Genomic DNA, 15,982 nt, shown 5'->3' on the forward strand with positions numbered 1-15,982 from the left:
ATCCCAAAATCAAAATCACAAAGAGAAGTGAAGAAGAAGAAGAACGTGAGAGAGAGAAAAAAAAAAAAAAATTCTATAATCTCTTACGGGTATTTGGGATCGGGCTGAGAGAAAATTATTTAGAGAGTTCGGATATTTTCTTCTATTATAACGAGAAAATTATTAATCGATTTCTCCGTTATAATTGAGAGGTTGTAACTCCTATTATTTTTCTCGTAATAAATTCTTCTACCTTGTCCGTAGTTTTTACCCTTTGGGGTTTTCTACGTTAAATCCGGTGTTCCGTTTACTAGACTATTTCTCAAATTATTAGCTGCGACTCTGCTCTATCCGGTCCAGTTTTACAACAATTAACACGTACATTATGCTCAAAATCTTCCTTTAGTTATTGTTTATATGAATATCGTTTCTAGTGTTTCAAAAAAAAAAAAAAGAAGAATATTGTTTCTTTCTATTTGACTTTTTGAATCTCTAGTTAGTTAGAATTAGTTTTTAGTTAAAAAAAATCTAAAAAGCTTTTAACTTTTTTTTTTGAACAATCATAAAAGTTCAACTTTTTTTTATATATAAGGACAAAAAACAGTTGAATCAGATCGTAGTTCACTTATGGTAAGAAATGTTTTTAAAAAAAAAAATACATCTCCTAGGCTTTAGAAAAAGGAGAAGCACCAAAAGTGACCGTTTGAAATTCGAATTTGAATTATCTTTTCTCGGTGTCTGAGATTCAAATTCAAAAAAAAAAAAATACCCAAGACCGATGACGTGGCATTAACTTAAAATAGGTGGGTGATGCAAGTCACAGACATAGGAATTTAAATTTGCCTACGCTCCGTCAAAACAACGGATAGGATCCTTTCTTATAAATTCAAAAAAAAAAAACCATTCCTTCATTTATTTGGAGAAATGTCGAAGACTACTAATCAGAACCGGCGGCCTTCTTTCACCTCGTCGACGGAATCGTCGATGAGGAAACGTCACGGACCACCATCTTCTTCGTCGTCAGTGAAACCGATCTCTAACACGGCGGTTATGGTGGCCAAGAAACGAGCCCCACTGGGTAACATCACTAATCAAGGGAAGGATTCACGAATATTCCCAAATTCATCTTCTGCTGATTCCGTAAGTAATTGTTTTGCTTCCTCTGTGATCAATTTTTTGTTTTGTTTTTTTTTTTAAATTCTGGTTTTGATTTTGATTTTTGCTTATAGGCACATTGTCCGAACAAGTCTGCGAAATTGAAGTTGGCACCACCAACAACACAACCTGTTTGCGTTAATGCCTGTGAGACAAAGTCTACATGTGAAGAAGAAGTGTCTGCTGTCGAGAGGAAGGCATTTAGCAATCTACACATAACCCCGAGTTCAGACACAACAACTAATGGTCTGTCTTTTTCTCTCTACTTTTGTTTTTTTTTTTTAATTTTATTTTTTTTTGGGGGTTTTTTTTTCTGAATTTGTTGGCTTGCAGTCAGAAGAGATGTATTGTCTGAAACGGAGAATAAGGAGGATAAGTTTATCAACATCGACAATAACGACGATGCGGATCCGCAGCTCTGTGCAACGTTTGCTTGTGATATTTACAATCATCTCCGTGCCGCCGAGGCAAAGAAGCAGCCTGCCGTTGACTACATGGAGACAGTTCAGAAAGATGTTAACTCTACTATGCGCGGAATCCTTGTTGATTGGCTTGTTGAGGTGTGAATTATATTCAGATATGTGGTGGCTTTTTTTTGTCAATCTTGTTAAATGTGTGATTAAAAGTTTCTTTTTCTTCTTCCAGGTATCAGAAGAGTATAGGCTTGTACCGGAGACGTTGTATCTGACAGTGAACTACATTGATAGATATCTATCTGGCAATGTGATTAGTAGACAGAAGCTTCAGTTGCTTGGTGTGGCTTGTATGATGATAGCAGCGTAAGAAACCGAATTTTTTCTTTTCAGTCATTGTTTTTTTATTTTCCTTAGGCAGAATCTAATGATGCTTAAATGTTTTCAGAAAATATGAAGAGGTATGTGCACCACAAGTCGAGGAGTTCTGCTATATTACTGATAATACATATCTCAAGGATGAGGTTTGTGTTTTTCTTTTTTTCTTTTACACGATTTTGATAAATGAGAACAAAATCCACTAAATAAAATCATTTCTTTTGGCTCTACTTGCAGGTTCTTGACATGGAATCTGCTGTTTTGAATTACTTGAAGTTTGAAATGTCAGCTCCAACAGTCAAGTGCTTTCTAAGGTTAGTAGCAAAGATGATTGCTTCTTAACATTACAAATATACAATATATTACTAACCCCTTGAATCTTTAAACTTGACATTTTCAGACGCTTTTCTCGGGCTGCCCAAGGGGTTCATGAGGCTCCGTGTATGCAGCTAGAGTGTATGGCCAGCTACATTGCGGAACTGTCGCTTTTGGAGTACACAATGCTCTCTCATCCTCCTTCACTCGTTGCTGCTTCTGCCATTTTCTTGGCTAAGTATACTCTAGACCCAACAAGAAGACCGTGGGTATGTAAATATTACTTTTCTTTGTCCCTTTCCTTCTGCGCCATGTAGTAAAAAATGTTTTGTTTCTTTTGGTGAATCAGAATTCGACGTTGCGACACTATACGCAGTATGAAGCGATGGAATTGAGAGGGTGTGTGATGGATCTCCAACGGTTGTGTAGTAACGCTCATGTCTCTACTCTTCCTGCTGTAAGGGACAAGTATAGTCAACACAAATACAAGTTTGTGGCAAAGAAGTTTTGTCCATCAATTATCCCACCAGATTTCTTCAAGAACAGCTAGCTGTATTGATTGATCAATTTTCAAAATTAACTTTGTTCCAATCTTGCGTTGGATTGTCCTTTTTTTTTTTACTTACTTTGTCCTTTGTTCTTGGTTAATCTCTTTGTCTCCTTTTTTAGCTACCATTATAAGTAAAGGCATCATCATAAATTAGAGGTCTGACTTTGTTCAAACTCCCTCCTCACCCCCCTCAAAAGAATCTAAGCTTTTTGGACCAAACCCAAATAGATCCAAAAAACAACATATTGGCCCATTAACGATCTATAAATTCGAACCAAACCGGATTAAACCACTACGATTGAAACCGGTTTGAGCATTTCCACAATTGACCGAAGAAACCGTAAGAATCAGGGTTTAAGGAGAAAATCACAAACCCAGGAGGAAGAAGAAGAAGTATGGACTCAGAGCACCAAACCATGGAACAGTTCCTCCGATGGGCAGCAGAGCTCGGCGTTTCAGATTCCACCTATCCTTCTCGATCTCGCGATTCTTGTCTCGGCCGTACCCTCTCCGTCGCCGACTTCCCTCTCGCCGGCGGGTGCGTTAGAAACAAAATCAGATCTTTGATCATTTTCAAATCTCTAAACTTTTTTCTCTTCTCATTGCTCTCTTTCCCCCGAATTGATGGAAACTAGGAGAGGCTTGGGAGCTGTTCGTGAGCTCAGGAAAGGAGAATTGGTTCTGAAAGTCCCGAGGAACGCTCTGTTGACTACAGAGTCCATGGTCGCTAAAGATCCGAACTTGGGGGATTCTATCAATCTTCACGCATCGCTTTCTTCGACCCAGGTTCTATTTTCTCTCTCCAGTGATGCCCTTTTGAGAAAATCTCATAATTTAAGGATCTTTTGTGATTTGCAGATACTGAGTGTTTGCTTGTTGTATGAGATGAGTAAAGGGAAGAGCTCTTTTTGGTACCCTTACTTGGTTCATTTGCCTCGTGACTATGATCTCTTGGCTACGTTCGGTGATTTCGAGAAGCGAGCTTTACAAGTTCTGTCCCTTTCGTTACTATTTTAATGGGGAGTTTGACTCTAAATATGGGGTTTTTGTGATATCATGTCTTTTAGGTTGAAGATGCTGTTTGGGCTGCTGAGAAGGCTATAGCAAAGTCTCAGTCTGAGTGGAAGGAAGCTGTTACGTTGTTGAAGGAGTTAGATCTCAAGCCCAAGTTTCAGAGTCTTCAAGCATGGAACTGGGCTTCTGCGACTGTAAGAAACTACTTCATGTTCAATGACTCTTGTCTGGATTGCAAACTTACTACAGCGTCGAACTCTTCTTTTTTCTCTGTTTGAAGATATCTTCACGGACGCTGCATATTCCATGGGACAGTGCTGGGTGTTTGTGTCCTGTGGGGGACTTGTTTAACTATGATGCTCCTGGAGATGATTCGAATACCCCAAAAGGTCCTGAAACTGTGAATAATGCAGAGGAAGCAGGACATGTTGTTGAGACTCAGTCTGAAAGGCTCACAGATGGTGGATTCGATGGAGATGCCAATGCTTATTGTCTTTATGCAAGAAGGAATTATCAGCTAGGAGAACAGGTACAAGTTCTCAACTACCCTTTGTTACAGCTGTGAAACTAATGATTGCAGAGGGTTGGTGTAGGTTCTTCTATGTTACGGGACTTACACGAATCTGGAGCTTCTTGAGCACTATGGGTTTACTTTAGAAGAGAATTCAAACGACAAGGTCTTTATTCCTCTAGAGACCAGCCTTTACGCTCTATCTTCTTCATGGCCTAAAGACTCCTTATACATTCATCAAGACGGCAAACCATCTTTTGCGCTTGTATCCACGTTGAGACTGTGGCTGACCCCACAGAGCCAGCGTGACAAGTCGGTTATGCGCCTCGTCTATGCTGGTTCTCAGATATCTGTGAAGAATGAGATTCTAGTCATGAAGTGGGTGTCAGAGAGATGTAGAAATGTTTTAAAGGATCTGCCAACGTCTCTCCAAGAGGACAGAGGGATTCTTCAGGATATTGATAAGCTTCAAGACCCTGAGTTGCGTCTGGAGCAGAGAGAAGTAGAAGCTTTTGGAAGTGAAGTACGTTCTTTTCTAGAGGCGAATCATTTGTGGGATTTGATAAATGGGGGATTTTCTGGGAAGATTAAGAGGATAATGAGTAAATGGAGATTGTCAGTGCAGTGGAGGCTAAGGTACAAGAGAACTCTTGCTGATTGTATCTCTTATTGTAATGAGAAAATAAATAATCTATCAGGTACCTAAGGTAGGTTATGAGATTTGTAACATTAATTTATCAATGTTCAAAATATATTTTCTGAAAAAAAAATTTACATTCATATCAAAGTAAACAAAAATCTACTGATATATCATAATCAGTTGCAAGTATGAATCAAAGATAGTAAGCTGAAGCCAAACAGATGAGGAGATCTGTGAGGATGAGACCAACAACGTCAAAGACAAACTTTGGAGCAAACAAACCCCAAACCTGCAAGGATAAGAGAGCAATGTTTTAGTTAGGGTTGGGCAAATAAACCGAATCCGAAAACCCGAACCGAACCCGATCCGATAAAAATGAATCCGAACCGATCCGAACCCGGCATAAATACCGAATGGATCTTGTTTTATGGTATTTCGGGTTATGGGTATTATCCGTACCGAACCCTATTATCCGTACCGAACCCGAACCTAACTAAATACCCGATAGAACCCGAAACATACAAAATTTCCAAAAAGAACTCGTACCAAACATGATCTCAATTCCTAATATGTATTCAAAATATATTGAACATCTAAAATAATTATCTACTATATGAAAATTGATGGTTGAAGGTGGCGGTTGAAGGTTGAAGGTTGAAGTTTTTAGATTTTGGTTTTGTTTTCATTGAATAATGTTTTCATTTCATGAGAACTTGGTTTTCGTTTTATGTTTCATTTATTTGGTTTTCTTTTTACCTTTCACTTGATTTTGAATGATCACATTTGATGTTCATTTCTTTTTTTCGAACCGATTTTATTTGTGTTTTGGTTACAAAATAGGTATAAATCAAGTATTTTAAAACCGAAGAACCGATTTTACTTACTTTTTGGTTACAAAGTAGATATAAATCAGGTACATTTAAACCGAAGAACCGATTGGGACCTGAACCCGAAAGTACATCGGGTTGTACCGGTTCTTTGAAGATTTACTAACCCCGACCTGAACCCGATAGAACCCGAACCGGTCCCGAACCGAATTTTCATATAACCCGAATGGGGCTGATTTTGATAAACCCGAAAAACTGAAACCCGATTGGGACCCCGAATGGCCATGCCTAGTTTTAGTCACAGAGACAGCCTGAGCGATATTGTTGTGTGTTACCATCAGATGATCATCAGCTATAACTCCATAGAGCATATACATCTGATGAGAATGAAAGAAAATATAATTAAACATATTGTTGGTGAATCTCCATGATATATCTTACTTGAAACAACTGGTGACGCTTTTCTCCATGAGCCTGAGGTGTTTGAGAGTGGATTGGTACGAGGAGAGGAAGTCCAAGTACAGAAAGGATGATGAGAATCCAAATGTCTCAATCGTCAAAAGGATGGCTTCTTGTAAAAGCACAAACTCATCAAACCTGAAGAAAAGATGTAAAGCAAAAACCATCATATATAGAAAGAAGACTCCATTGTAGTCTGAAACTTGGGACCTGCCCAACAAATGCAGCTCCATAACGGAGGCCATCAAAGGCACACCAATGCCCGCTGGCGAAAAACATGCATGGGGAAAGAAGACTCCATTGCACCAACACACAGATGATCTAGTTTTGAGAATTTGTTCTATCCATCTGATTTGGTTCTTCTCTGTACACCCTCCAGCCTCATTATACAATAGCCTACATATACATTTAACTGCATGAGTTATTTAACCTTAATGGCCTGATTTGCCATATTTGTTATAAAGCTTTTTGCTTAGAAAATACCAGCTAGCAAATATGCTAATGCAAGCATTGATCCTTGCTTCCCAGACAAGAGAATCACTGGCGAGCTACAAGCAGACACGATCCAATTCTTCTTTTTCGAATACGTCTCCATCTCCGGGTTCAATAACGCCGTTTTTATGCGAATGCGACGTCGTTTGCCAATCAATTTGTAAACAGCTATTGTCTGGTTCTTGAGGTAGTTAAGAACAGTTTAGAGGACAATTAAAATTTAGCTTAAAGATATATTGTTCGAGTTACTGTTTAATCATTTTTTGTTCACTCTACTCCGGTTCTAATAGTCTCATAGATTTGTATTTTATATAATCCGGCTTAGATATTGTTACTTGCCAGTTTGCAATAAGTTATTGTTGTCAATTCATACTTGTTAGATTCCGGTTAAACCAATCATGTCCAGCCGATATATATGCATTTTTATCAGAACTTTTAATAGTTTAACCTTAAGTAGTTATTGAAATCAAAATCGAAGCTTTCATAAATAAAAGAATTAAGGAGAAAGGATCAGAATATTGGCTTGATTCCCTCTGTTGAGAGAGAATAATATTCGCTTAGTATAATCAGATTCGATCATTTGGGGAAATTGTCATCACCTCCATATCACCATTGCAATCACAAGGGCCACCATTATCGGTGAACCTTAGTGCTTAGTGGGTTCTAAAAAAAAATATTGCTTGGATCCACAAAAACCATAAAAATCGATCACAGAATTTATGAAATAAAGACTGATTTTGAAGTGTTTTTTGCACTATTCGCAGGTTCCATTGAAGCGTAATGGTGGCCTAAGCATTTTATAAAATACATTCACAAGAAAAAAAATCAACGCTTTGGAAAAAAATAAATAATTAGAGAGAAGGATCAGAAAATAGGCTTGACTTCCTCTTGATGAAGAGGAAATATAAAATCGCTCAGTATAATCAGATTCGATCATCTGGGGAAATTGTCATCACCTCCAACTCTCCATTACTATATCTTTAAACTTAATTAAAAAAAAAAACACAACAATAAAATCTAATTCAGATAAATAAAAGAGAGAAGGATCAGACTAATTGGCTTGACTTTCCTCTGATGAGAGGAAAATTCTATTCGCTCAGTATAATCAGCTTCGATCATCTGGGGAAATTGTCATCACCTCCATATCTCCCTTTTACTCTCTTTTTTATCAAAAACCGAAGAAAACTACTTTCAGACAAGATAATACCAGGTCTTAGGTTGTCTAAAAGAAAAAAACTAAAAACCCAAGCTGGTTTTTCATGAAGAAAACCTTTTAGAACACAAGAATTTTAAATTTGAAAACTAAAGAGCAGAGAAGAGATCTAGAAAAGTCGACGGCTGGTTTTTCTGAGATTGGGGTTTAGTCGAATGGTATTTATAGGTATCAATGCGATGAGGCTGATTGCCTAAAAACCCTAACCCGCGTGTTATTCACGTGGTCGTGATTTTAAGTAAATTTCTATTGGGTCCTCATATTTTGTGGGGTACTGCGGTAAGTAGCAAAGACTTTTAAATATTGATCAATTCGTTTGTTTTTAATGTTTTTGGAAAATTTATTCTTGGAAAGCAAAATTGATTACGAGTCAACTTGGAAGGCAATATTAAATAACTAAATAAAAAAAGTTCCTAGAATAATAACATTTTTTAATTTATTTTCACAAAAATAGTTTTTTTAAAAAAATAACCAAAATAAATTTTATTAAATGATAAATATACATTTATACTCTAATGTTAACTAATCTATACGTAGAGTTTGAAGATAAGATGTAGAGTTTTAAGGGTGTGTTTTAAATTTTATAAAATAAAATTAAAAATTAAATTTTTTTAAAAAAATAAAAAAGTGCTATTTTGGTCATTTTTTTAAGGATTATTTTGGTTACAAAAACTTAAAAATGTCTAGTTTAGAGAATCATCCATAAATAAATCAGAATATAATTGTAAGACATTTGTAATAATGTTTTTGCAACTACACTAATCTATAAAACTCTGTTTATTAAGAATACTTATGTTATATAGAGCATTCCCAGCTCCATCTGATGACATAATGATGAATGATATCTCTCTCAAGAATCAGAACTGTGGAAGGAGAAAGAGCGTTTCAAGTTGTTTGCTAGAACATCATTTGAACTTTACAGAGTCTACATATGGCCATAGGGGTCTCAGTGTCCACAAAAAGCAGGCGATAGCTCCTTTAGTGCTGAAATGCATTTGAAAAACACAATCAAACAGGTAAAAGCCAAAATTATCAAATGTAGTACTTAACACGCTTTAATATGATCAGATTGAGCAAATGGTAACATATGTGTTTTGTGTGTAGGCCACAGTAAACTTCTAGGAGAGTGAAGGAGCTTGATAGTTGCATTGAGGAGGTGAGAAAGGTTATGCAAAAGAGTACAGAGACTAATACAAATACAAAAAAAACATGAAAGAAGAAAATGCTGTCATCTATAGATATTGTTCATTTTTGTTGTTGAGATCACAACATAATGGTTCGCGCAAGTGATCACTGTTTGAATAAGCGTCGAAAAAAATATATCGTCCATGTAGTTTGGTCGTGGATTTGCTTACTTTCCACCAATTACAGCATGACACGTATGATATTCTTACCGTCAAAGAGCGATCATCAATTCTGACTTTGAAAAAGTAAATAGAAAAGACGAGCCAAAAAAGTCTTCGACATATTCGTATGGTTTTGTTGCATCACCACGGTCTTCATCTCCATCCCAGAATCTCGATCGCCACATCGCCCGATTACAATCGCCTCCGGAAAAGCCTTGACGATGTGCTTTTGAGCATGAGATTTGGACTAACGCGAGATCTCCCTCTGAAACGATCATCATTCGCCTATTATTCCGGATCTCGAGAACAACAGCCCATCACCATGGCGACCAAGGGCGACAAGACTTCGACGGAGGTGAAAGAAAAGGTAGTGGAGGAGAAGAAGAAGGAGGTATCGCTCCCTCCGCCGCCGGAGAAACCAGAGGCTGGCGATTGTTGCGGTAGCGGTTGCGTCCGATGCGTTTGGGATGTGTATTACGATGAGCTCGAAGAATACAACAAGCTTACTGCTTCCGCTCCTGGAGATACTAAATCCAATTGATTGAATTGCGTTGTTCTCTATTGTTGTTAGAAAAAGTTAAAACAATTGCTTTGTTCGAATAATAAAGACTGGTCAAGTACTGATCGACCATTTTAAACAATTTCAATTTCACTGTACTTGTAGTTGCTTGTATGTAAACAAATCGTTGATTCTTTTGGCTTCTAAGACAAACGTGAAAGCAATCCGGTTCAGTTAACAGTTCGGTTGAAGATGCAGAGAGCCTACCTTTGAGGTTCTTTAACAAGAACAGAGACATGGAGATAGAACTCTGGGTTCATCAAGTTATTTACCACCCACGAAAATGGTATCTCTAGTTTCATCTCAATCCCTTGGATCCTTACCATTTTGATTTCTCCCCTCGTCTCCTGCGAGACATCTGATGCATCCGTGGTTCTTTCTTCACCCTCTTCTCCACTCGTTTGAGCTCTGTCTCTAATGTACTCCGGGAGGAGACTTTCAATGGCGTCTCGTAAAGTAAAGCATTTCCCTGTAATTACATACTGGAACTAATCAGTTATCTCAAGTGAGACTGAAGAACCAGTTGAATTCACCATAAAGCCAAGTGACGATCATAAGAACAATGCAGCGCATCTTTAAGATGATGAAGTTACTACCTTCTTCTCTGAGGAAATCAACAGGGCGATTTAGGTACGAGATCTCATCCCATGTATCCATCTCAGGTACATCTTCAAGATTCTCGAAATCTTTACTCACACTTCGAACATACAACCGAACAGGAACCCTTGCTGACAAAAGGATTAATCAAGAGTCAGGAAAAGAGGAGAGTATAAATATGGAGCAGAGCTTATAGTTGGCAAACCTGTCTTGACTTGTCCAGCCACATCTATCTCAGTCCCACCTTGTCGAGATTGTGGAGATGACACACTTGCTTTTCTTGAAAACTCATCTTCGATATTTCCCATTTTAATCTTGGGTGATAATCTTGTGTAGGCATCAAGATCACCTGCCAAACCATTCGTTTCCAGGCTCGTTACTAACCAGTCATTTATTTACAAAACTATTGTGTAGGCATAGTGACATTCGACAATGCTGATTCTGAATGCAAAAGCATCATGTAGCGGCGATTAGAGTTTTATCCATAAGTACTGATGTAACAAGAATGATACTGGCTATGCGATTAGTGTTATTTTATTTGCCTAACATGGAACACTCGTACCGTTCATGACAGAGGTCCACAGATCCTCTTGATCGCTCTGAGACATATTCATAACATTCTTGCAATTTCCATTGATAATATATGCCGCCTGCAGTAGTAAAGCATTGTTAAAACAGCACACAGGAGAGAGAAGGCTATGGCTACTCTGACAAGGGAAATGACCCATCAATTTCAGCAAAATTAACAAATTAGTCACAACATCATTCGCAGTCATTACTACACCTACAACAGCCTGAGAAAAAAATTATAACCATGGTGGCTGATAGACAGGTAAACGGGATTGTCCCAAGTTGGTAATACATCAAAATGCTTGTACAAAAACCACAGAGCACTTGTGCAAGATAACAAAATCTTTCACTGTTCTACAAAGTGAAATCTAATGGAAGAGCATGCAGCGTTTCATTGGGAAGCATATATGTTTCACTTAGTGACAAGAAAAGTAGAGAAATATTCACAAACCTCCTTCAAAGAATTAACAAAGTTCCACTTGACAGAATCTTCTCCTTCACATGGTATCAGTACGTTGCTAGGATATCCTCTAAAGTGTATCTGCAAGTAACAAGTTTCTGAAAACCTCAAGAACAACAAAGATAAAAAAGGAAAATAAGGTCTGTGCATCCTAATTCAATGTTTCAATTTGCATCCTAAGCCCATCTCTCAAACAGAAGAAGCTGATGAGAGAGAGAAAGAAAGGCTACCGTGAGATTCCAAGGTCTCTCTGGTTCTGCACATAGGAGATCGAAAAGAACACCCGTTGGTATATACCTGCAATTACCAAAGAAGGTTTCACCTCTCCACTTAAAACATATCACAATCAATAAAACAGTGAATTCCATATTATACACTAAGAGATGAACAATGGCGTACCATTTCAGAGGCAATCCTTTGTAGTCAAACCAGATGGAATCTTCCCCAGGAGGAAGTGAATCCTTGAAGTAAGGCTTTATAAGATGATCTAACAGAGGCAAGTATCCTATTCTTGGCGCTAACACCTGATAATGCGAGAGAGGAAAACAACAAACAGAGAGCTTAGATACTGATCTCGAGCTTAACTGTTAAAATCCTTCCTCGTTTTCATGCACTCAAGCAAATTGATAATCAAAATCCGATGCAAAACCCTAGAAATTCGAATTCGATCGTGATCCAACCTAACCAACTAGAGAATTCAACTATTGATTCAGAAGGAAAAACAAAAACTGAAGAGATATTAAGTGAGAATGGATTACGAGAGCAGGAGGAGGAGGCGGGTGAGAAGCGACTTCGGATTTGTGGAGATGAATCTGCAGAGGAATTGCTCCTTCCCATACGTACTTCACCGCTTCTTCATTCGCCGCCATTCCCTTCCGTCGCAGCAGCTCTCCGACTTGAAAAAACAAAAAAAAATCTTCCGCTTTCAAAACGACGCTGTTTTACTTTCCTTGTGACGTCATCTTCTCTTGCGTATAGGCGTACGTTAAGAGTAGAGCGCAGTCTCTTGCTGGCTAACGTGATACGAACCAAGTACGAGATAGATTTTATATGGTTTGTGTTTATATCGGTTTATTCTGGTTTGGCAAGTGAGCATCTCATTCTCCTGTATCTAAACAAAACCAAACCGACATGGGCCGATAAAACCAGCTTCAATCAACTTTTTTGAGCTTTCTGGTTTAGTTCTAGGGACTTTGATTTCGATTTTAAACCTTTGTCTTTGGTTTTCAAAGCGGTTCGATTATCCGGTTAAACACCGCTCTTACTATTGTTCAAGTATTATTGCTTTCAGATGTTGGTAATAACCTCCTCACCAATGTCATCTGAAGGAAACTCTTCACCCAAACAACTTAATTTTGTGGAGCACATCGATAACAAAGAGCTCATAGTCACTGGTTAAATTAAAAACAAATTGTACAAGTGTGTATTACAGTTACAAATTATGCATAAACTTTAGCCTAAACAACAAACAGCTCGAAGAAAACTTTGAAAAAAGTAACACTTTGATGAACATTAAGAAGTTGAACTAATATTGAACCTTAACACTTGGGTACCTGAGAAAAATGCTCTACTTATAAGTAGAGGCGAATCTCTTGTTCTTCTTCTGCTTCTATAACCATTTTTCTCTTCTTGTACGGACCAAATCCTCTTGAATTAGACTCAGAGTTTCTTCTTCTGAGCTCAGAAAATGCAGACCTCTCGCTAGGTTTAAACTCCCTTTGGCATACCATTGTTTCGGGTTCTGAGCTCTTCTCCGTGTGTCCTGTATCATCCACCGAACCAGTGTTTGACCCAGTCGATGATCCTTCATTTTGGACGCCCTTTTCTGAGTCTAAGCATTCTTCTTGCTTAGGAGGGACTTGTATCCAACAGCTCAAGAGTTCTTCCTGTGGGTTTATTACCACGGGGAATGTTTCTAATCTGGAGAGTTTCCTTGGTAATGGCTGAATCGGTGACTTGCAGTAAGTTGTTAGAGAAGAGGACATGCCTGGATCAGGTACCAAAACTGTCTTGCCGAAGAGTTTAAGGCTTTGCTTCGTCGGTTCCTTGTTTAAGAGTCTCTCTGTTGGAAACAACTCCAGCTTCTGTACAAAGTCACCAAACAAAGAACATTAAAAACTAAGCCTCTAACGGTTCCTTGATGGCTTTTTGTTTCGGTCACCTACCAGAGTCTCAAGCTCTTCAGGTGCGTTTGCAGTAGTTACAAGAGCAGCAGGAGGTGATGCAGAGGAGACAGGGGACAAGCTTCGATTTGGTGAATGTGAGTCAGAGGAACCAAAGGCTTCTGATCCAACAGTTGACAGCACAGAGGTCGGAGATCTGTTGTCTCGTTTTGAGGGAGAAACAGATCTACTTGTTTGGTCTCCCTCGTTCCCCAACTTACGTGGGTAAGGATGCATTGGTCTCCTCTTGGGACGAGGAGGCGGTATCACAATCGGCTCCAACGAGCTCACATTACCTCCAGATGATTCTCGAGCAACCTGTGTAACAAAAAACACAAGAAAACAAAGCCAAGTCAGAACACACAAAGTCTCCAAACAATCTATGTACAATCATCCCTTGTTTAAGCGGTTCTTTGCAAAATAAGTTTATGGACCTTAGAGAAAAACTTCTGAGCATGGCTTCGGATCTGAACAGCAGTCTTTGTGCCCACATGCTCTGTTATTGAAACTTTGTGGTTCAGCCACAACATAACTCAGTAGCAAGTGATAATTATTACTAGATCATTCAATTATTACCTTCGATTTTTCTCCATGCTCGCCCATAGAGTTTCAAAGCTTCAACAAACTTGTTGTGCTCTTCATCTGTCCATCTCTCTCTTTCTTTTGTTATGGTGTATGGTTTCCGTACCTATAAAGAAAGATTAGCTAAGCCAAAGATGTACACTTTCACATAACAATATTCACACATTAGAAGTTAAAAGAAGCAAAACCTTGGGTGCATAGTCAAAAACTTGGTCATTGAGTTGTATCTCTGCAGCTTCTTCAACTCTATTGTCATCACCCTGTAAATAAAAGGGTGGGGCTTTTATGGAAACTTTCTTTTTTTAGTTGCTTGTGAGTAATATATAAAGAATTTGGAATACTCCACCGCAGTGTTAGTTTGTTATGGGCTTTTATGTTAAAACCAATTGGTGGTTATAGATTGATCGTAATACTTTATATATTACTTAGTATCCCAATGAAATTCTGGGATATATATCTAAAATACAAAGTTCAACGGTTTTCAACTGTATTTACATTGGAATTCGAGAGTCTGCAAATGAATTACACTACACTAACATGCCAAACTCTAATCTGAAGTTTATAAAAAAAAAAACTATACTTTGAAGCTCATAGATTCATTAGCTAATGTGAAAACTTGGATACAAAAATTAAATAGAGCTTTAAACCTGAACATTCGCAGTCAACGGAGACGACGCCATAGCTTCCTTGATTAAGATCTCGCCAGACGAACAAAAAAAGGAACAGTTCGAAGTTGTGAATCTGAACTTTAGAAATTCAGCTTAAATTTTTCTCCGTTAAGTTCGTTTCTACAGAACTCAAATACTGATTCGGTTCATCTATGTTCCGGTTAGACGATTTCCAGCAAACCGGAGCTATTTTGATGGAACGAGAAAACGACGTCGTAAATGGAACTCTTCCTGCTTCTCCTGAAGAAGGAAAGAGCAAATGAAGAAAGAAAAATGTTTCGGGGGTCTGTGGAGGAGAGATGGGGGCCGAGAAAAAATAGTAAGATAGAGGAGGGGGTGCCACGTCAGCTTCTGGTATGTGCGCTTTTTCGGTTTTTCTTATTTTATTGGTTTTCCATGGAACGCTCTAGACACAGATGAAATCTTGTGGCTCACCTTCAAAGACCCAAAATGACACGTGTCGTTCGTGGGCGTGGTCGTTTTCTCAGATAAATTATCTTCTAGATTTTATAGTTGTCCTTTTCTCTACCAAAAAAAGAAAAATATTACTATCATATTGCTGGACGGAGAAATGCGAGCCACTAGTAGATTCATAAAGAGAAAATAGAAACTCTACTCGCGAGAATATTTTTTTTGGGTGCTTACTCGCTGTTATCATGCTTACAAGAGCTTTTTTTTTTTATTGTAACTAATGTTACTAGTCAGTTACCTAACAAAAAAATTATATTAAGATTTAGGAGTGCTTATCCATATAATTATTTAAGTATTAGTTATGTTTTTATATCAACAACATGCATTGTACACCTGAAATAATTGTGGTGATACAGCGACAATATTTTTATACAGTTAATTAATTTATATATCATGAATATATTTTGGTAAGTGTTTATATTTTATGGAAGAGAAATTTGAATTTTTAATATGAGTTAGGCATCTGATTTTTTTATAACTTTTGTATGACATCAAACACATGATTAATTATTAATCAATAGAAGACTGGACGGACCTTCAGATAATTTACAACATCATGATTCAGTTTAATGCCAACTTTTGAAACGAGACTTTAGTGGAAATCCAAAACCATATGATTTT

The 15,982-nt window shown here is 37.8% G+C and overlaps 5 protein-coding genes across 5 annotated transcripts; 3 read left to right on the forward strand and 2 right to left on the reverse strand.

The window, feature by feature from the left end:
* Positions 1-806: 806 nt before the first annotated feature.
* LOC106323052 (cyclin-A1-1-like) lies at positions 807-2,912 on the forward strand. The gene is made up of 8 exons (XM_013761220.1): positions 807-1,119; positions 1,209-1,380; positions 1,468-1,694; positions 1,780-1,913; positions 1,996-2,071; positions 2,163-2,239; positions 2,326-2,509; positions 2,590-2,912. Exons 1-8 carry the CDS (start codon positions 904-906, stop codon positions 2,788-2,790), a joined length of 1,287 nt encoding a protein of 428 aa, XP_013616674.1. The 5' UTR covers positions 807-903; the 3' UTR covers positions 2,791-2,912.
* Positions 2,913-3,165: 253 nt separating this feature from the next.
* On the forward strand, positions 3,166-5,037 carry LOC106325024 (protein SET DOMAIN GROUP 40). The gene is made up of 6 exons (XM_013763044.1): positions 3,166-3,328; positions 3,426-3,576; positions 3,649-3,780; positions 3,858-3,998; positions 4,085-4,333; positions 4,398-5,037. The coding sequence occupies exons 1-6, from the start codon at positions 3,186-3,188 to the stop codon at positions 5,019-5,021; spliced, it is 1,440 nt and encodes a 479-aa protein (XP_013618498.1). The 5' UTR covers positions 3,166-3,185; the 3' UTR covers positions 5,022-5,037.
* A 4,329-nt stretch (positions 5,038-9,366) lies between these two features.
* Positions 9,367-9,933, forward strand: LOC106322797. The gene has a single exon (XM_013760932.1). It carries the CDS (start codon positions 9,420-9,422, stop codon positions 9,831-9,833), a length of 414 nt encoding a protein of 137 aa, XP_013616386.1. The 5' UTR covers positions 9,367-9,419; the 3' UTR covers positions 9,834-9,933.
* LOC106322796 (autophagy protein 5-like) lies at positions 9,893-12,381 on the reverse strand. The gene is made up of 8 exons (XM_013760931.1): positions 12,237-12,381; positions 11,878-12,002; positions 11,709-11,775; positions 11,470-11,559; positions 11,011-11,098; positions 10,654-10,797; positions 10,448-10,579; positions 9,893-10,320 (listed from the first exon to the last, which is right to left on the reverse strand). The coding sequence occupies exons 1-8, from the start codon at positions 12,345-12,347 to the stop codon at positions 10,055-10,057; spliced, it is 1,023 nt and encodes a 340-aa protein (XP_013616385.1). The 5' UTR covers positions 12,348-12,381; the 3' UTR covers positions 9,893-10,054.
* A 484-nt stretch (positions 12,382-12,865) lies between these two features.
* LOC106325258 (protein REVEILLE 1-like) lies at positions 12,866-15,191 on the reverse strand. Its single transcript, XM_013763293.1, has 6 exons — positions 14,870-15,191; positions 14,411-14,482; positions 14,217-14,328; positions 14,075-14,136; positions 13,644-13,958; positions 12,866-13,562 (listed from the first exon to the last, which is right to left on the reverse strand). Exons 1-6 carry the CDS (start codon positions 14,900-14,902, stop codon positions 13,050-13,052), a joined length of 1,107 nt encoding a protein of 368 aa, XP_013618747.1. The 5' UTR covers positions 14,903-15,191; the 3' UTR covers positions 12,866-13,049.
* Positions 15,192-15,982: the final 791 nt, after the last annotated feature.

This window comes from Brassica oleracea, chromosome C2 (assembly GCF_000695525.1).
Source record: "Brassica oleracea var. oleracea cultivar TO1000 chromosome C2, BOL, whole genome shotgun sequence".
NCBI lineage: Eukaryota > Viridiplantae > Streptophyta > Magnoliopsida > Brassicales > Brassicaceae > Brassica > Brassica oleracea.

Coding starts and splice junctions, on each gene's coding strand:
- LOC106322796 (XM_013760931.1), bottom strand. CDS start 12,347: ATGGCGGCGAATGAAGAAGCGGTGAAGTACGTATGGGAAGGAGCAATT. Junction 12,003..12,236: donor CGCCTCCTCCTCCTGCTCTC/GTAATCCATTCT, acceptor TCGCATTATCAG/GTGTTAGCGCCAAGAATAGG. Junction 10,321..10,447: donor TGATTTCCTCAGAGAAGAAG/GTAGTAACTTCA, acceptor ATGTAATTACAG/GGAAATGCTTTACTTTACGA.
- LOC106325258 (XM_013763293.1), bottom strand. CDS start 14,902: ATGGCGTCGTCTCCGTTGACTGCGAATGTTCAG. Junction 14,329..14,410: donor TTTTTGACTATGCACCCAAG/GTTTTGCTTCTT, acceptor CTTTCTTTATAG/GTACGGAAACCATACACCAT. Junction 14,137..14,216: donor AGCATGGAGAAAAATCGAAG/GTAATAATTGAA, acceptor TTTCAATAACAG/AGCATGTGGGCACAAAGACT.
- LOC106323052 (XM_013761220.1), top strand. CDS start 904: ATGTCGAAGACTACTAATCAGAACCGGCGGCCTTCTTTCACCTCGTCG. Junction 1,120..1,208: donor ATTCATCTTCTGCTGATTCC/GTAAGTAATTGT, acceptor TTTTGCTTATAG/GCACATTGTCCGAACAAGTC. Junction 2,510..2,589: donor ACCCAACAAGAAGACCGTGG/GTATGTAAATAT, acceptor TTGGTGAATCAG/AATTCGACGTTGCGACACTA.
- LOC106322797 (XM_013760932.1), top strand. CDS start 9,420: ATGGTTTTGTTGCATCACCACGGTCTTCATCTCCATCCCAGAATCTCG.
- LOC106325024 (XM_013763044.1), top strand. CDS start 3,186: ATGGACTCAGAGCACCAAACCATGGAACAGTTCCTCCGATGGGCAGCA. Junction 3,781..3,857: donor TCGAGAAGCGAGCTTTACAA/GTTCTGTCCCTT, acceptor CATGTCTTTTAG/GTTGAAGATGCTGTTTGGGC. Junction 3,999..4,084: donor GGAACTGGGCTTCTGCGACT/GTAAGAAACTAC, acceptor CTCTGTTTGAAG/ATATCTTCACGGACGCTGCA.